The following is a 20,089-nucleotide window of genomic DNA, read 5'->3' as shown; positions in this document are numbered from 1 at the left end:
ACACTACTCAAAAAGCATCTCATCATTTTCAGGAGCTAAGTGTTCAAAACAAACCATGACTGCTCAGTGTATGCTGGACTATTCATACACCATAAATGGCCACACAAAAACAACAAGACAAGATATTCTGTGAAAAGCTAAAGAAAGTTTTGTAATAACTGAAGCCTGTGGGCAACATGTGTATAATGAGTGATGAAGGTCAGGGAAGAGAATTCACTGCATGAAAACTGAAGAGTATCGATTTAGCCTCTGGGACTTTTCTCTTCAACTATGCATTCTAGTTTACTTGAAAACAACACAAAACAAGACCCCCTACAAACCTGGATCTACACACTACATGGATTATAATTACATCCAAACAATACCTCTGGGGTTTGTGAGAGTGGCCTCAACAGCTTTTCCTCCATCCCCACAGCGGCTGTCATCATACGGGAGACATTGGTCCCCTGTGCCTGCCACCAGCTCCAGATTCTTGGCCACGTCTTTCACAACATTCAAGGATTTCACCTTGAATACCTTCCTGCTGCTGGTGTCCGAAAGGTACACGGCCCCATTCACCGGACTGGTGGCCAGGTAGTATTTATGAGCGGGGCTGTTGCTAAGAGATGGAAAGAGGAAGAGAAGCCCAAGTCAATAAAGCTAGGAGGGTTACAGTGCTTTCAATAAGAAACATTGTGTAATACAATTAAAATGGATTCAAAAGCCATTTAGGGAGTCAATTGGGCACAATTACAGTCTTAACCAAGGACACAGAGAAAAAATAAAATGAGATTAAACACGGCAAAATAGAAAGAGATTAAACATAACATAATGGTGGAGCTTACAACTCATCTACAACAGTCAGCTTAGTAAGAAATCCGGGGTTGTCAACAAAGAGTGGAAACTCCCCTAGTCTGAATGTTTGAGAAATACAGGGTCAGAATTTTTAGACACTTTATAGTTTCAGAGGAAGACTGGTGAGGCTGCAGAGCACAGTTAGAGAGGCAGAAAGAAAAAAAGAGTCTCTATGTGGCACACATTTATTGGAGCACAGTGGATCCTTTAACAATAATCTTAATTACTCCCTTATCCCTGATCTACGATATCTGTGTGATTTAATCTGAAACGATATGAAACCCCAGTGTGAATACAGCAGCAGTAGCCTGGTTATTGCTAGAAGAGTACAAACAAGTATGTTTTCAGTTTCCCATGGGAGTGTACTTTTTTTTCCTTTTCCAACCAACACAAATGCATAGCTGAAGCAGCAATCCAAACACACTATGCATCCGTCAGGCTGTGATTCCAGCACACAAAAAAAAACTATTAAACTTTCAACCGAGTCAACAAAGTAATCTTTCATAACCACAGGAGGTTTTCAGCCTGACAGACACACAATGGTGCCAAAAATAACCAATCCCGTCATGGCGGTATGTAAAAATGTAAGGGCATGTTCAAGGGAGAAGGAGTGCCGGAAAACATCGACAACAAAGATGGTTTAGACGGGTTCAGAGTAGTAAAAGAAGGTGACAGGACATCTTTCTTCTAAAGTCACCTCCTGCTTATATGGAAAACGTGATTTTCTGGAACAAACTCAAACTGTGACAGATTTTTTTTTCCACAAAACAACATCACTACACTGAGGGATGGTGGAGACTATCAACAAGCCTGGTCTTATTTTAAACATGGTGGATGTATTTAATATACATGACTTGTCTTTGTTTCTAAATATACAACATGAACACGACTGGTAGTAGGAGGAAAGCCCCTCTCTCTGAAAAGCTGAGTGTTCCCCATCAACAAGCTGTATTGATGGATTCATTGTCAGCAGATTCAAGAAGAAAATCCACCAAAATCACTGAATACATGCATGAAAACTGCTTTTTCTCGCCTTACAAGTATGACAAATTTCTGCTTTCCTGGTTTTACTAAATTAAGAATCAGTGTTAATTTAGCACCTATTGGTTTTGACACAATAAACTACTTCCTGGTTGAGCAATGCAGTGGTTAGTGGCAGCTTAAGGAGTAGACTTATCAGAGCTGAATATATCACAGTTCTGCCAGATCTGATAAGCATTACAGAGGAACCTGTCAACAGGGTGTCATTCAAAGTAGATTAAGACAGAATTTCAACTATAACCTTGAGGGTTCTTTTGGGGCTGATGGTCGGCATGACAGCGCCAAAGCTTATATTTTTAGAATCCAACGAGAAGAAAGACCAGTGGGTCGGTGGATTGTCAACTCTGATACATAATTTTAAATGACAATTGACCTTCAATGAATCAGTGATGACAGGACACTGCAGGAAACCTCGGGCGCACATGTCACAATCAGCCCACTGACCATGTTGACTGATATGTTTGTCTACAGTATATTTCAGGTGCACACAATCAGCTTCTGAAACAACTGCTTTCCCTGAGTAGGTCAGCAGCCAGGCTTTATAGCTGGATCTTATTTTGCATTCTATCTGCAATGTGCAATCAGCTGATACCTTATCAGCTCCTGGTTGCATGTAGAACAGTGTTGGATCCCCTACCGTGTATGAAACTATAAGGCGTTATTCCCTGACCTTGAGCTTTTGCCATATACTCCATCTATATTCACTGACAACATCTAGTTTGTAGAAGATAATTGGATTTTGCTGCATGCTGGCGTGGTGACAGAGGGAGCGTGGTTGGAGTGGATGGGGACATTCTTAGTAGGGGGTCAATGCACATTGTAGTGAGATCACCCGCCTCCCAGTCCTGTCGTTAGTTCCCACATGAAGAGGAGGCAGCCACCCGTAATGTACAGACACATGCTGCTTTACCTTGATAAATCTCCTTTAAATACACTGATGGGACAAAGCTTTGCAGTTCTTTAGTTCTGCCCTTGCATGAAATGCACGTGTTAATGTATGTAAGCAGGCTAAAAGCAGGGGATAACTTTTGAATGTTTAATGAGGTCATTCTGAATAAGATTTCCCAACGACCAGCACAACCTGGCTTTTCATTCCTGGTTCAACTACATGTAATCTCACTGAGGTCATGACCATTTGATAGAAAATCAATCTCTCAGTCTTGTCTGAGACACGCTCTATAAAAACAGCACATAGAGATTTTCCCTCCTGCCATCTGTTATTGAAAATTAGCTCTTAAATAACTGATAAATATCACAGTGATTTCTCATTTTCGTCACCTTACCAGACGATTATGGAAGTTCATATATTCAGTATTTTAACACACAGGACCAGGAAGGCTCTAAATTAAATTCTGTGATCATTTTTAAACCTTGGGTACGAGGTGCAGTTGATGGGTATATAATAGCACGGAACTGTGTTAAGTAAATAATTCATGTGCACATCTACTTTGCAATATAATTCAGTTTATAAGCACCATTAACTGCTGTCTACCACTGACCAGGAAATTGTATTATCACTTTTCTGACATCATTATCCAAAATGGAAAATTATTCTTTTCAGAACAGATTGGATTTCTTGCATTGGGATTCTGTTGAATTGCAGTGATGTAGCAATGTGTATTTAATGACTCCTGGACAATGTTACTTGGATAATGTAATTTGACCCCCATTAACAACCGTGAGGAAAAAAAACGCAGCCCGTACTAAGCTGAAAATCAGCTCCATCCTCATTTTTTTCCTTCACAAATACAGGTGCAAACACACAGCACTGAACTAAGCATTAAAATGGGAGATTAAATATTCTCAGGGGACACAGTTAAACCACTAAATCTTCAGCTTTATGAGAAAAAGAACTACATAGGCAGTCAGTGTCTGAAGATATAATCTTATAGTTTCTCCAAAGTACACATCTGAAATTAGCTCAAAAGGTCACCGAGCAGCAAGAATTATTTCCTGTCCATATTAAATCAAACAAACACGGTTTCTTACCTATGCCTGAAGTCTTTATTTCTTTCAGTTTGCCAAAAGGAGTAGAAAGTGAGGAAGGAAGAAAAAGGAAATGTTAGTTGTAAGTGGACAGAATCAGTTGTTAGTTGACAGAAAGAAGAAACAGAATTTCTTGTGTATTTAATCCAGTTTATGCTCCGATTAATAAAAATCTATCATTTTCTTCAAGTCTTTGTTTAGTGTTAGCCTCTTTACATCCCCTTCAGCCCGAATCACTGACAAACTTCCAGCTGATAAAGGTGAAGGAGAGCAGAAGGATCATCAATCCTGGGCCTTTGGGGCATTTCTGTCTCCCTCAATCCCCCTCCATGGTTTATGACCTGTGTGCAAGCCCATCTGAGCTCAGGGCCCTGACTGAGTGTTAGTCGACTACCCCTCCGTTACCTGAGCTCCAGGACGCTGGTGACATTCCCTGTGGTGAAAATCCTCCTTACATAGTTGAAGTCGCCCACGTACAGACTTCCATCTGAGCCGCAGGCCAGAGCCACAGGGGCCAGCAGCTTGTTTCCGTCAGCAAGACCATTACAGCTGGGGCAGGAGATGCTGCGCCTGCGCCCATTCCCCATCACACTGCCAATTACAGGAGGCTGCTGGGAGATGAAGACGTTCTCTCCATTTCCCATATGGAGAATACCTGATGACGGCAAAGGACAGAAAGAAGTAACACCTGCAGCTTATTTATGCTGAGCACAGTCTTGTCTGGCTTCTGCTATTACAATTTAAGATCCAGGGACAAATGCAAGTGCAGAATTAGGAGCGAGTTTGTGATACTGATTATTGTTAATTTTGGAGAGTGTGGTTCCAGAGGCCAACTTGAACAAAAAGCAGTTAAATTAGATCTTGATCTTTGAAATCAGCAGACTGTTTTTGTTAAAACTGGGAATTAGATGCAGAATTTAACTCAGTGGATCAACAAGAATTTGCTATCACTGCCAGATAATGTTGGCTCTACAATTTTCTGGTAATTTTAAAACTTTAATTCTTAAAACCGTACCTTAAAAAAATCATCCTTTGCAATTTTTGATGGATACTCATAACTTTCATATTCAGAGAAAACTCTGTCAAAACTTTGGCTTAAGTAGAAACAGTTGCTGCATACTGAAAGGGATTCAAGACATGTCATGGTGCTTTCCACTAGACCTGCAGTAATTCATATTCAAATCCCAGTTTGCCGAATAAGAACTTCATTTCTCAGTCTGGTTTATAAGGATGCATCAAGGGCTTGTTTAAAGATTAAAGTATGTATCTGCAAGTAGGTTGAAAATTAACAAGAGCCAGGGATGAGGGATGCTTATGCTCAACATATTCACTGGATGATCAAAGATGCTATGAGGAGGATCAGTTTTAACTGCAATACCTCACCACCTTGTGGCCTGGAGTCTTTGCACACTGTTGTAAATTACTTTTAATGAGGCATGTGTTAGTTTTGGAATTAAATAGAGATTGGAGAGGAAAACATTGTCTTGGTTCAATACAACTTTTTACTGGATATAACACGCTTGGGTAAGGGACTAATCAGTACAGTTATGTAGCACTACGGTTTGAAACATGACATCAAGCAAACGTTGTGCTAGCGACATCGTCAGCCCTGTGCTTTGATGGATCTGTAGGCTAACATGACAACAAGTAAACACTGTCAGTTTGTAAGTTGTTAAGTAGCTGTTTATATTTTGCACAACTGAGACATGTCTAAGACATGTCCGTAATGTCCGTAATGTGTAACGTTAGTGAATCCTGGTTAGCTATCTCTTGCCAGTCAACTACCAAGCAGAGCTAGCGTAACCTCACTCTTCATTTTATTGATAGACTCTCAAGTTTGAACAGACCACTGCAGAATAACTGCTGGCTATGGGTTGGAATAGACAAACAAACAGCTTAGCCCCTGTGTTATAGAGTGATACAGCCCGAGCTAAAGGCTAACTATCCCTTAGCTCGGGCTGTATCACTCTCCCATTTAGCTTTTCTGCTCTTCTGTCCTTTTTCTGTCTGACAGTTAGGCTGCAGTGTCCACCATCATGACAAAATTAGTCACAGAAATTGTGTTTAGCAGAAAAAAAAACACAGATCTCTGTGTTTCATCTCTTCTCACTACTAAACTTTGTCAGCCGGCGTGGTGTTGTCATAGAGACCTAGATGTGCCGTAAAGCAATCCTGTCCTGGCAATTTAAAATAACCTGTAACCAGCAATATTGGGGCTGATAATCCTATTTAAAAGTGTGGAGTACGATCAGGCATATATCTAGAAGAGAGACTTTTTAAAGATCACTTTTAAACTCCTCATAGCCCCTTTAACTATCTGCATACATGTCATAATACAACTCTGTAACTTCAAGTGGTTTAAGACAACTTAATAGTTTAACATTTATTGGAAGTATAGATTTTGGCAGGCATTAAAGTTAGGCACATAACAGAAGCAAACATACTTAATATGTCTGTGTGCACCTCTGCAAATTAAAGTCATAAAAATGGCTTTGTGTACAGTCTGTCTACAACAAGTGGTCCGAGCGGATGGAAACACAGGCACAACTCAATGCCAAAATGGGAATCAAAAAGTCCCTGGCACAAGAGGAGTCTTCTTGGAGCTAGAGCACTATCACGCAGGCGAAATCACAAAAACTTGACTTGCCGTGATTAAAAATGGCACTGTGTTTGCCTTCTTACCAGAACAGGCTCTGCACATGAACAAAGATGGAGCCGTACGAGAACAGGGCACATGCAGACATGCAGACACACGGCGCACTTTCTATTAGTCGTGCCTATCTTCTCCTGGAAAGTTTCCAAATATGTAAATTTAAAGATGTTTCTGCTGCCCAATCAGTTTAATCAAATTTGAAATTCAGCATCTGCATGTCTGCTGTAGTCTTCCCGCTTCTGATGGTACTTGGTGATCTGAGCTTTCTAAGCAGCACAACATTTGGTCTATCAGAAAAGATCAGCCAAGCATCGCCTTCCTGGGACGTGATTTAATCTTAGGGGCTGCTGCTGCTGGGAGTAGCAGACTGACAGCAATTAAATTAGTGATGATTTTAAAAATGCTGGGCATGAACAGGATTTGGAGGTGCCAAAGGAGGGGTAAGGGGTACTGGCAGTGGAGACGGTGAAGGGGACGAGGAGCGACTCTTCCTCCTCCGGACTGCACAGTCGGACTCAGCAGGTGGAGAGTGACACATCAAAGTGCCACCTTCCTAAACGCTTTTCATATAAGTGCGCCTCATCTCCTTTGATGATCCCTTCCAGACAACATCAGACTGTGAATCCTAGCTAGTGACAGGTGCTGCCCCAAGTTTTTTATCTCTTCGTTCCTATTACTGCCTTTCAGGAGTAATTTGTGGGCAATATGAAAAGTGCACCCCCCCACTTGCCCAAAAAACGGACAGCAGTATTAAAATAGTCAGATCTATCTGATGCTACATGAATTCGCTGAGTGGAAAGAGCCTCAAAGAGCTACAGGCAGGAATGACAGCTCAATGTGCCGACGTATAGTATGGCTTTAAGTATCATTGAAGGCTCCAGTGGTACTTATCTGCACTCTCAGAAAAATACAATAAAATGCATTAAAGAGCGACACATGTAGGACTTATTTCATGTCATGCTGTCTTTTTCATATCTTACTGAGTCCTGTGATATGAGATACTTGTTTTGAATTAATCCAACCACTGTCTCTGCTGTTGTGCTTTTCATAAAATTGCTCCTATGATCTTTAGAATAATGCTAAAAATGTACAACTGCACTAAAAAAGGCAATTTATATCTTCATCAGTGTAAACGGAGCGAAAGTGTTACATTTAAAGTGTTGGGCTATTTAAAATGAACTTTTGAGTGGGTGTTGAAATGAGCAAACAAGTGCGAAAAAGGAGTTTAAAATGGGATTACGAATTGACTCACCACTCTGGATATTTAAAGCATGGTGCTTGTCTATAGTCCATCCTCCGAGTTTGGAGGCTATGGTCTCGTAGCCCTGTAGAACAGCAGTCCTCTTCTCCCATAGAATCAGGTCTGGACATGACTCATACTCAAAACCCACAGACACTTGAAAGAAAAGATTTAAAAGAAACAAGTGAGCTTTATGTGTTTTGGAAAAAAAGTTGCAGACAGAGTCAAAGACTTGACTACTTACCAAAAGCTTCAGATAAGCCATAAACCTTCTGGCTGTACACATCAGTCTTGTCCCACACAAAGTCATATGAGAGGTTCGGGGCTGCAGGAAACCACTTCCTGAACAGCCTGCCCTCCACAGCCACCATGAGGTGAACCTTCATCAAGTTGAAAGGAATTGTTGGGTGGGTAAGGGTCACCCTCAGTATCGACTTGTAACCAGGGGTCCTACTGCTTAAATAGCCGAGCTTCATTTCTGATCCTGGTATAGGCACTTCCTCCTGTAGAGACTGTAGACAAAAAACAAAGATATTCAGTGAAAGCAAATATAAATCCTTCACAAGTCAGTGAGGGACTGTAAATATTAAACTAGCAGAAACCTGCTTTCTGAGTGTTTAAACTCGGCTACATACGACGTGCCTCTGCAGGCTCTTTAATTCATGTCGCCTGTCAAGCTGTCACTTTTGGTCAGTGGCTGCTGCAACCTTTGAATCACATTTTTATAGCTTTGCCTCAAGCCAAATATAAAGACCCAAGGGAAGATAAGGAACATCAATTAGAGGACAATTATATGAGTGTATTACAACGAATTCAATGAACGATTTCTTCATTATGTGCTCCAGAGTGTATTTTTTCACAATTGATTTAATAATAGCAAGTCCTTCATAAGGACAACACCCCTCCCTGCAATCCATATGACAATGGCATATGGATTGCCATTGTCACAAGCACTGCCCTTGGGCTAGGAGCTTGCACAGCCTGGAAATATATCAGATCATGAAAGCTTGTTTAGAAAGGCCTCACACTGCAGCCTTAGGATGCTCCCACTGAAGTGAGATCTGTAACTTCTTGATGATAAAACAGGAGGTCAAAACTCTGAAGTTGTACAGTTCCATGTTTAAGATCAAGGGTTGACATCAGTGGTTCGGATCATCAACTTATCTTTGCTTTCAACAATCGAGTGTAAACAAAAGAGTGAAACAACTAAACAGCTCCCTAAAGCAACACTGTTCAGAGGACGTTTAGCAAAGTTATGATGAGCTTCTTTTCATTATGCACAGAGTGCAGCTGTGTCTGGTTAACTGATCTGGATTCTCTTTTAAAAAGATGAGTGTCGCTTGGATGAATTCCTGTATGGTGCACTTTAAAAGTAAAAAATGTCAAAGACAAAGCTCTATAAATAAACCAGGCTGTGTACTAAATTCACTAATATGCCATAAATCCTGTGAAGCAAAGTGGGAGACAAGTAATTAGGGAAGGACACAGAGATGCCTGCTGTACACTCTGTAACCACACATTCACCTGCAAGTACAAAACACATTTCCATGTAGACGGATGCTGAAATATGAAAGCAAGTGGTACATGTACGTTTAGCTGAGGCAGCTACAGCATAAAGGAAATTTAAAAAAACTGCAGCTTCCTGTGTGTGAGGTAATAATCATCACTCTGCAGTGAGGCTGTTCAATGTGTGCTGTACGGTTTCACAGACCAATTACAAAAGAAGGGATAGAACCACAGAGCAGTCATGAGACTGAGTCACTACTACATTTGTTCATGATGAATAGTCTCTGTAATCTCTCTCAGATGTGAGCAATAAATCATTTGCAGGGGAGATCCATGCAGATCACAACCTGCAGGGCAGCAGAGAGGGTGGATGTGGAGCAGTCACCTGAATTTCGGGCACAACAGTCCGCCTCTCAGTGCAGGAGCCCGCGAATGCAGTGAGGGGAGCTGGGGACACCACAGGGCTGGGACGCGTAAAGCTGCTGATGTCACAGCTTGGGATGTCATTTTCCTCATGCCGCATGACGATGGTATCCATGACAAAGAAGCGTCCCCACGGCATCCACAGTGTGTGCTCCTGGGTGATGAATGGAGCGCGCTCAAAGTGCAAGGCTACGGCTATGCCCCCATTGGTCACCAAGTCAAAACTGGAACACAGACATTCACAATGTCAGAGAGGAAGATTGATAACATTGCTCTGAAATAAAGACTGTCAGAAATCCATTAGCGGGGCGTGTAATGCATTTTGTGATTAGAATTTAACTGTGCCACCACCTACAGAATGAATACAATGACTTTATTCTAATTAAGGGTAGCTGGGAACTTATCAAACATGAATAAATGATTGTTTTCCAGAGGACAGTAAAGTAGGGATGCAAGATTCTGTTATTTATCATTATCTTTCAGTCATTCAGAGGCTGCAAATGCAACACAATGAAGAATAAAGGAAGAAGCACAGCTCTTAATGTTTGTCTCAATGCGAAGATTTGTTCTGAAGATTGAAAATAATCCGTTCAAGCTTTGGTCCAGGCTTGGTGGTTTAACTCAAACATGCTCCTGTAATGCACTGCTCCTGTGTTCACATTTCTATGTGTGAGAGAGATGTGTGCCGCAGGATGGAGGCAGCAGCCACTTCTCTATCGATCCCTCAGATGAAGGCTGTCCACTCTAACATTACTCTAAAAGCCCCACAATGCAATCCCATCTGCTGCTGCATTTTAGGGCCTCTGCCTCTGGTCTGACCTGAGTGGGTCTCAGTAAACAAGCTGTACTTTCTTCATTTTGTTATCTCAAAAGACTGAACCGTGACAGCAGCAAGCCTGCACCTGCAGTGGACTTGTGCAGCTCTGTCGCTTCTCTTTAAGAGCCAATTAGCACCTGGTCACCTACAGGCCCCGGGGACAGGGCCTATTCCTCACACAGGAAGCAGCTTTTCCAAATTACAGGTAAAAAGTAGGTCTGCATAGCGTCCTCTAAACCAGGTAACCTCCCCGTTGGTTTGAGCTCCTATAAAAAGAATCTGCTTAGTCTAACTTCTCTTGAGGGTAAACATCTGATTGGCTTTGGTGATAAACAGAGGTTTGTTCTGCTCTTGGTGTTTTGCCCTTGGCTGGGCACGAGTAGATGTGAGTTTTTCCTGTACAGAGGCTGCAGAGCTGATCAGAGCTGTGATAGCAGTACCCTTGCAACGCCATGATTCATAAGCAGCGATAGAGCTGCAGCAGGTCAGTCTGCATGACACCTCGCAGGATAAGGCTACGCATGCTCAAAACACTTCTGGACAGGTACCCATGGCCAGCATGGCAAATCAATGAAGGGATTCAGGAGCTGTTATCAATCACGACAACAGCCTTAAGCCATGTGACAAAACTTATTAAGCTACCTACAACAGCCTTGCTTTCTTGTGCCCTCAAGGAATGCATCAAGCTCAAAGAGTTAACCCTGCCAATGAACCTGGTGTGCCTCATACAAATTATATCCAATCATTTCTCTTTCAATGTATTCTTGAAATGAAGCAGGTGGTATCTAACTGAAATGAAGGTGCTTGAAGGACACACTAAAAAGTGAGCAGGAATGATTAATGTCTGGATGGATGCAGAGATAAAAGGTAAAGTGGCTACTTTATGTTCATTGTACTGGGTGAAAGTATACTTATAATTGGCCACCCACCTTATGATCTCCGTCTGGTCAATAAATACAAATATGGCTTTCAACAACCATGCGTTCTTTCCTTTCTTCCTTTTTTTTATCAAAAACTGAGCAAAAAAATGATGTGATAAAAAAGTTTCAGGGAACTTTTTCCATCAGGTAATAGCATCTCTGGATGTTTGGATGTTGTCTAACGTAGGCTGGATTCCCCATCCTCACAAGAACCTAATAACGTAATCAGCTGGAACCCACATCAGCATTTTACACATGATTGGGGAAAAACATAAAAGGGAACAGGTGCAACTCAATGCTTAGCCAGTCAGAAAATGAATACGCAGCTGTAAGAAACTAAATGAACCTCTTTTGTTTAGGTCAGAAAACTTTTCAAGATAGTGAAAAGGTATTTTGAAAAACCAAGCCCTTCGACAATAAAGAACACATCATAAAAATGAGTTGAGACAGCTTTCTCATTTCTAAGTGGCTGAACAGGTGCATTTCTGATTTCACGCTGCACTGAGCCAGTTTACAGTGATTGCAGGGGAGTTGCAGGAGACCGGGCATGTTTACAGGGGAACCTGGGAGATGGAGTAGTGTTTACACATATGCTAGAAGGAAGAAAAGAGTATAGAGTTTTGTGGACAAGAACCGAGTGATGCCTAAGAAAAATGGGACACGCATAAGTGGGAAAAAGGATAGAGATGAGGGAAGCCAGTGCAGTGGAAAGGACATGAGACCTGAGCACTAGGAAGAGGACAGGAAATAAGTGAAAGAGTAATGCCCGGAAAGAAAAGGCTTAAGGGCAGTGGGAGATTGGAGGAGGAGGGGCATGAAGAGATCGAGAGGCAATGAAACAAGTGAGGAAAGAAAAGACTGAAAGATTTTTGTAAAACTAGGAAGAAGAGAACACTACAAGCAGGTGGAAGGAGGGAGAGCAGGAATGATGGAGATAAAACCTGCAGCGTAGATGTGGGCTTTTAGCGTGTCAGTAACTGATAAAAAAGTGTCAGGAGGAAGTGGGGCTCGGTGAGCAAACACCAATTCATGCTATTCTGTGATAAGTGGGAACGAGTTGCCACATTGCTTTACTATTATAACTCCTTTTAAAGAAACAGGGCGTTGGAGGTGTGCTGTATATGTTTACAATCCTGTCAGAGCAGAAATCAGAGAAAACATATTCCGAAGTTTCACTCTTTGATCTTCCTTTTTCGGCCCAAGAAACATATCTATAAAATTCAGAGGCTCCTGTCTGGATTTCTCAGAGAAAATCTCCTGATGCCAAAGCAACTGGCTTAGGATCCTTCAAAGAAAGCATTTACTGGCATTTATTTTCTCCTTCAAAGGGATTTTGAGGTGATACAGCAAGAAGTATTCCTGCTTTTGCAGAAGAAGCAGCGATGTAGAATCATATAACTTAATTTAGGGGGATATATTATTTTTGTTACAACAGGAAGAGATACAAAGGAAAGAAAATAATTGCAGGTTTGTGGCCTCAACTTAAATGTTTCACTTAAGTCTCGAAATCTTTTTGTCAAATAAATAATGTCCATCTGCACTATGTTTCATTGCCCCAGTGAGCTGCTTTGAATTGGCATATTTTATTCTTTCCCCTCCCTGCTGCTACTGAAGCATAACTTATGAGAGTACCAGAAGGGCTTTGTTTGATTTCTCTGGGAATTGAGCCGAGAACTCCAAAATTGGACCAAATGAAAGCACGAAGCAGATCAATGGCAGCACAGTGTGCGGTGGCAACAGTTTTTTCTTCAATCATTAGAATTCAGCACGGCTAAACAACATGATTTAACAAAATATAAATATCTTTGTAGCATGTCTGAACACAACTCGAGGTTGCAGTAAGTGGTATTTGAACTGCATCATTTGATTCTGTGTGGGCCAGTGTGAATGAGAGGGCTCTTACCTTCCATCTTGCCTGGTTATTGTGTAACCATAGGAGGGGTTGTTGATGAAACTGATGTTGACTCCCACCAGAGGTGTTCCATCTGAGGTCACTACTTGTCCACGAATTACACAAGCGTGGCTGCATGGGAGTGAGGGAGAGCAATACAGTTACATAACAATACTTATCAAACAAATTTCTATGCACGAGTAAACGAGAGCAAAATCAACTGAAACCTGCAGTGAATCATTTCCATTACTGGTGGTGTTAAAATGCATCCTACCGTTTTATTCTGAATACAAAAGCTTAGAAATCCACACATATAGATATACACTCACTGGCCACTTTATTAGGTTCACCTGTCCAACTGCTTTTTAACACAAATTTATAATCAGCCAATCACATGGCAGCAACTCAATGCATTTAGGAATGTAGACATGGTCAAGACGATCTGCTGCAGTTCAAATCGAGCATCAGAATGGAGAAGAAAGGTGATTTAAGGTACTTTGAATGTGGCATGGTTGTTGGTCTGAGTATTTCAGAAACTGCTGAAATACTGGGATTTTAACCCACAACCATCTCTAGAGAGAATGGTCCCAAAAAGAGAAAATATCCAGTGAGCGGCAGTTCTGTGGGCCAAAATGCCTTGTTGATGCCAGAGGTCAGAGGAGAATGGACAGACTGGTTGGAGCTGATAGAAAGGCAACAGTAACTCAAATAACCACTGGTTACAAGCGAGAAGAGCATCTCTGAACGCATAACACGTCCAACCTTGAGGCAGATGGGCTACAGCAGCAGAAGACCACACCGGGTGACCCTCCTGTCAGCTGAGAACAGAAAACTGAGGCTACAATTCACACAGCAACACCAAAACTGGACAATAGAAGATTGGAAAAATGTTGCCTGGTCTGATGAGTCTGGATTTCTGCTCCACATTCAGATGGTAGGGTCAGAATTTGGCCTCAACAACATGAAAGCATGGATCCATCCTGCCTTGTATCAACGGTTCAGGCTGCTGCTGCTGGTGTAATGGTGTGGGGGATATTTTCTTGGCTCACTTTGGGCCCCTTAGTACCAACTGAGCATGGTTTAAAGTCCACAGCCTACCTGAGTATTGTTGCTGACCATGTCCATCCCTTTATGAGCACAGTGTACCCATCTTCTGATGGCTACTTCCAGCAGGATAACGCTCCATGTCATAAAGCTGGAATCATCTCAGACTGGTTTCTTCAACATGACAATGAGTTCCCTGTACTCAAATGTCCTCCACAGTCCCCAGATCTCAATCCAATAGAGCACCTTTGGGATGTGGTGGAACGGGAGATTCTCATCATGGATGTTCAGCCAACAAATCTGCAGCAACTGCATGATGTTTTCATGTCAATGTGGACCAAACTCTCTGAGGAATGTTTCCAGTACCTCGTTGAATCCATGCCACGAAGGAATAAGGCTGTTCTGTACCTAATCAAGTGGCCAGCGAGTGTATATTTTAACACCTCTCTGATTTAATGTGATTTTCCTTTTTGCAAAATAGGATTTAATGCAAAAATGCTTCTTGTACAGCCTTTGGTGAACAAGTGCAGCTACTGGTAATCCAGTGCACACAACAATGACATCAATAAAGGGCATAACATTTTCCTGAAGGCAGAAATTCACAATAAACAGTAAAGTGGAAGATTATACAGTAGGTTATCAAATCAGAAATACTGTACACAGTGAAAGCTGCAAGAACAAAAAAGAACCGTACACCTCCAGAGAAGTCTCACAGGGGTTTTCTACCCAGAATGGAGGGATAATGAGATAAGGAAGGTTTACTTTGCTTTTGCCCTAATTAAAAAAGGAGGATTTATCTTTTCCATTATTGAATACAGGAGGGGGAAATAACAGGGCTGCGGATTGCGGGACTTGCTTGGCTGGTTATCAAGTCCTTGACAGATTTCTAGACTGACATCAGGTTCTCCAGAAGCTGCATAAATTAGATCTGATTATCAGTTCCAACTAATCAATAGCGGGAAGTCATCCAATTCACCTCCTAATCTGACTAAACTGATGAGTTTGGACCTTGCTGTATCATGTCTTCTTTGTCAGAGACTGCCCCGGTCATTAGCGAGTCCTGCTCACAGACGGGTATTGTTTCTGTAGTCGTTTGCAAAAAAACAGAGAAAAAAACGTAACAAATGCTTTACTGCCACTTCTTCATTAGACCATGGCTATTTTTAATACATTTGGGTCTTAAACACTGCCACGGACTGGAAACAATTAACATTAGTGTGTTAGCAGCTGCCCTCAACATGTCCTTACCAGAGGCAAGATCATTCACCCCTCACTATCCTGGTCCCCAGGAACCCAGTTTTATGTTAATTAGGCCAGGTCCCCTTCAGAAGACCTTGGCTGTCCACCACTGCACAGTAAACAAGCAAGGAGATGCTGCTCCGAATCCTGGGGCTCATACCCGAAGATTTATCTGGATACTTTCACACAGAAATACTCCTTAACTTAACCCAGAGCTGGCCTCGGCTGTCAACCATTAATCATTCATGTCGACAGTTTATTTTACAGTCTTGTTTGAAGAGGCAATCATCCACATTTTTCTTCAAATGGAGCTGCAAAAGTGGAACTATCTCCTTCCTGCCTCTGTGAGCCACATGGGGGGATGATTCTCTGCCGCCAAGACAAATGATTTAAATATTGACATCAAATACAACAAAAAGAAGAGCAGCTAAGAAAGTGGGAGAGATTCACTGCTGAAACTTCTCCTTCTGAGATTTCAGCAGCCTTGGAGGATTTACAAAGTCATGAAAGGACTTCACAAATCTTTAACCTTACAGAGGGTGGAGGGAGGACATGAGGAATTAACAGCCCCGTGGTCTAAGGGTTGATTTGCTTGAGTCAAAAAGGTTAAGTAAAAGCATTCTTGCACATTTTAACAGAGAACAATCACTACATTTGGAGGAGGAAAGTGGTACCAGTTGTTTGTTTTTTTTTTATCAACTACTGTTGAACAATGATGTTATATTGATTTACTACAAACATTTTCTGCATCACTCAAGGAGGTTGAGTTGCTCTGGAAAACAAATGGCTTTAAATTAACCTTAAAAAACAAATGAGCACCAAAGACCAACAGTTAAGACAATATAAAGATTGGTTAGAAAAAAAACACCACTCTTACTTTTTGAGCTTTTGAGGAGAAAATACTGACTATCAGGATTAAGAAATGAGAACATTAAATGATTGAGACTCACAAATGTAAGAAAATCACTATTAAAGATGAAAATGACTCAATTATTGAGTAAAAATGGTGCAAATCCTTATTTCCTTTTCAATGCATGTTAACCAGCAAAGTAAGGCTGCTCGGTTTGACGACATCAGTATAAACTTTTAGCTCCACAAATATATAATGCAGCTATAAGGTATAAAACACCCTGAGAGCAAAATAAACAAGGGATTGTCTGACACTAATGGCCTTCTGTTTGAAAAGGACTTCTAAATAAAATGATAGAAGTGCAGGCCTGTAAATGAAGTGAATGGCTTCTGCCTCGCTATTATAAGTCAGCTATCAATCTTTACCCAAATTGCTCCATGCACAAAGTCCCTGTTTACTATTCTAGTCAGCTCCCACTGCTGGTCCTCAGCAGTCTCTTGTATTATGTGTCATGGCGGAGAGTTGAGATGTTTTATGCAGTGGCAGATGCTTTATTCAGTGGCACCTTTGCAGCTTTTTGTGGTGGGAAACATCAGAAATAGCAGTCCAACATGTCTGCTAGCATGAGGAAGTGGTTAATGGATCAATAAAGAGATGATCAGGTGACCGGACTCATCATTTCAGGAGGATGCTGAGACTGTGCCTGCAAGGCTAATCTGAAGCCCTGAGCCCCTGTCCTAACCGCTCATATCTGTCAGTGGGTGGGGAATGAATACCAAGCATGAATAATAGATTAACACTGATATTTTTAGGTGAGCCAAGCCTCCAATCTTGCAGCTCAACTCTGGATTCTTTATTTTACTTATTTATGGCTGCATCTTCTTGTGTGGGAGACAAGAGTATTACTCACCCCTCTACGCTCTTTTCTCTGTCCAGTTAAGAACTGCAAAATGTTGAGTGCTTCTTGAAAGCCAGAAAAATGTCAATGAGGCAAAATGTCACAAAGAGTGTTAGCAGGGCTTTTCTCGAGGATCGGCTGACACTACCACAAAAAGTTCAAAAGCAGGCGGAGTTTGCTGACAGCTGATGGACTTCATATAAATAAATTTAATCTTTTTTTATCAGCAGACTGGCTTCTTTTACCTGCTATTGTTCTCAAAAAACCTTAAGGATTAAAATAGCAAAATGGGTGTCTTCTCAAACTTCTACCCAGAAGTTACCGTTCACACCTATTCCCATATAACAACTTAATATAATTGATATTATTATATATATATATATATATATTATATATTATATATATATTATATATTATCATTGGTTGCTAGGCGCTGCCCAAGTAGCTGCCTGTTGCAGCAGCTCTCTCGTCTTTGTCCGTTTCTTGTAATTTTTTTCGTCTCTTTTTCGTAATCTTTGTATTTAGAGTGGATCATTACTTTGTATGGTTCATTGTCGGTCACGGACACCAAACTTTTTGTGGCTTCAGTGATATTTTTACTACTTTTCTCCTGTGTTAATCTGGAGATCCTACATGTAACCATGGCTGCATTGTTTACATGCGAAATTAGCTGTTAGCAGCCTGTAGCATGTCATTGCTAACTAGTGTAGGGCTTGATGATTTCCCTCTAGCTGGGGAGGAGGAGGTGAAGACGACGTGCTGGTTCTCGGATGTGAGCTGGGAGGTGACGACGTGGACCTGTCCTTCCATCCATCGTTGTTGGGAACGTGGGATCCAGCTCCGGGGGATGGACGAGCAAGCCGTGCTAACCCAGCGGCATCGTGCTGTTCATGGACGTGGCTGATGGAGCCGACATCGGACGCCGGCCCCACATTGGAGGAGCTTCGCCTGCTGTGAGCAGACAGGATCCAGGAGACAGAGACTGAACAGACTGCTGGGGAGGCTCAGTCCTGGACCCTGTGGAGGTGGAGACTGGCTGGGCTGGAGAGTGGTGGACGAGCGGTGGACGGGATGTTGTCATCTAATTTCTTATGGACATTTTTGCACTTTCTATACTCTTTCTTACTTTTGTTTTCTTAAATGCTGCGGTGACTCCTGAATTTCCCCTCGGGGATAGATAAAGTATTTTCTATTTTCTATTCTATTCTATTAATAACATTAATATAATGTTTCTACCTGTAAAATTTACACCATAAACCATAGACTGTACTGAAGCCAAAATACCCCGTCACAGGCGCAGCCATTAGCAGTTGTGCAGCCAGAGTCTCTGCAGTAAAGACTTTGAGGGATTCTGGGAATATCCGAGTGGAGCCGGGTGACAAAAATGTATATATTTTTTTTCTTTCGTGAATCTAATCACCTCTTGACTCTATCTCATGACTTATCTTACAATCCCAGAAAAAAATACATAAGAACGACAGCTGTCAATCATCATTAAATGTGACGTGAAACCACTGTTTTAACCATTGTTTTAACGAAACTTTTCAGAAACAAGAGGACTTGAATACAAGGCAGCCAAATGATGATGACCACAGCCCATCTGGAATGACTGGAGAGCTGGATTTTTTGACCTATACAGCAGCCAGCCACCAGGGGGAGCAGTTTTTGTGGCCATCTCACTGCTAGCCAAGCAAGATGACGTCCATTTTATTTTTTTTTTTACAATCTATGCTATAAACATACAGTCACTTTCATTTTCTCACTGCTTCTCTGCCTAATAATAGTAGTCTGAGTCTACCAATTTCATTTGTGTTTACATGTGCTCTGTTTATGTACACGTTTTCACATTAACAGGTAAAAAGAGCAAAATCTAAAAACGTAAACATGTTTGCCAAATGTTATCACATTGAATTTTGTATAATAAACATATCAGGAAAAAAATATAGCAAAATGCTGGGTAAAAAATAAAACCGTGTTTAACTGCAAACAATGAGGAGACAAACAGTATTAAGTTTGCAAGAAGCACAATGGTTGTGATTTCAATCGTCCACTATGTTGCAAATTATACAGAGGAAATTATCCTGTTTGAGTGTCAATCAGCACTATTAAATGAGATGTTTGAGGGAGAACAAAGAAATAGCCCCGCCAAACTAAAAAATAGGAACGTCTAAAACCTTCAGTCTTTATTGGAACACCAGGAGGGAAATATCCCCCATGCTGGGAAGTTTGTTCAACTTCTGTCTGCTGTTTTTTCATTCCATTATTCATTAATTTTTGTATTCACCAGAGGCAAAAAAATTGAAATATTCTCAACTTATTTTGTTCTCAGTTTATTTTGTTTTGACTGTTTGCTTCACAGGAGTATTATAAGTCAAGATGAGAGGAATCCACACGCAAGTAGGATGCAAATATGGTGACACAGCCTCACAAGCATTTAAAGATGAAAAGAGAAGGAGACAAAGGGAAGGAGAGGCAGGGAATCTTCTGGGACTTTGACAGTCATCCTGCCTGATATGAAAGCATCTCAGATTCCAGGGATGGGGTGTCGTGAGCTCTGCCTCTGGGAGTGGGTCGCATATGGATTACAGTAAAAGTAATCACAATACATGAATATAAGATGCCTTTCGTGCCAGGGAATGCTCCCTGCTTTTTGCCACACTCTGTGTTTGTCCATCATCGTCTGTCCATCATCTTTCAAGCTATGCATGCCACCAGGCTCTGCTCATACAAGCATCTGTTGCCTATAG

General features: G+C 41.4%; 1 protein-coding gene across 11 annotated transcripts in view; it reads right to left on the bottom strand.

The window, feature by feature from the left end:
• tenm4 (teneurin transmembrane protein 4) overlaps positions 1–20,089 on the bottom strand; it is a 223,760-nt gene that overhangs the window by 33,823 nt on the left and 169,848 nt on the right. For 8 of the 11 annotated variants that reach the window (XM_074680342.1, XM_074680344.1, XM_074680340.1 and 5 more), the window contains 7 exons: positions 13,324–13,443; positions 9,646–9,907; positions 7,999–8,266; positions 7,767–7,910; positions 4,267–4,516; positions 3,865–3,885; positions 366–598 (listed from right to left, as the gene is read on the bottom strand). In XM_074680342.1, coding sequence (XP_074536443.1) covers positions 366–598; positions 3,865–3,885; positions 4,267–4,516; positions 7,767–7,910; positions 7,999–8,266; positions 9,646–9,907; positions 13,324–13,443 — 1,298 coding nt within the window. The remainder of the gene's footprint in view (positions 1–365; positions 599–3,864; positions 3,886–4,266; positions 4,517–7,766; positions 7,911–7,998; positions 8,267–9,645; positions 9,908–13,323; positions 13,444–20,089) is intronic. The other 3 variants (XM_074680343.1, XM_074680346.1, XM_074680351.1) reach the window with 1 other exon arrangement.

This window comes from Halichoeres trimaculatus, unplaced genomic scaffold (genome assembly GCF_033239565.1).
Source record: "Halichoeres trimaculatus isolate MK-OKI-2021-1 unplaced genomic scaffold, fHalTri1.1 fHalTri1_scaffold_9, whole genome shotgun sequence".
Lineage (NCBI taxonomy): Eukaryota > Metazoa > Chordata > Actinopteri > Labriformes > Labridae > Halichoeres > Halichoeres trimaculatus.
Note: the sequence above shows the minus strand (reverse complement) of the source record. Positions and strands in the feature narration are given on the sequence as shown.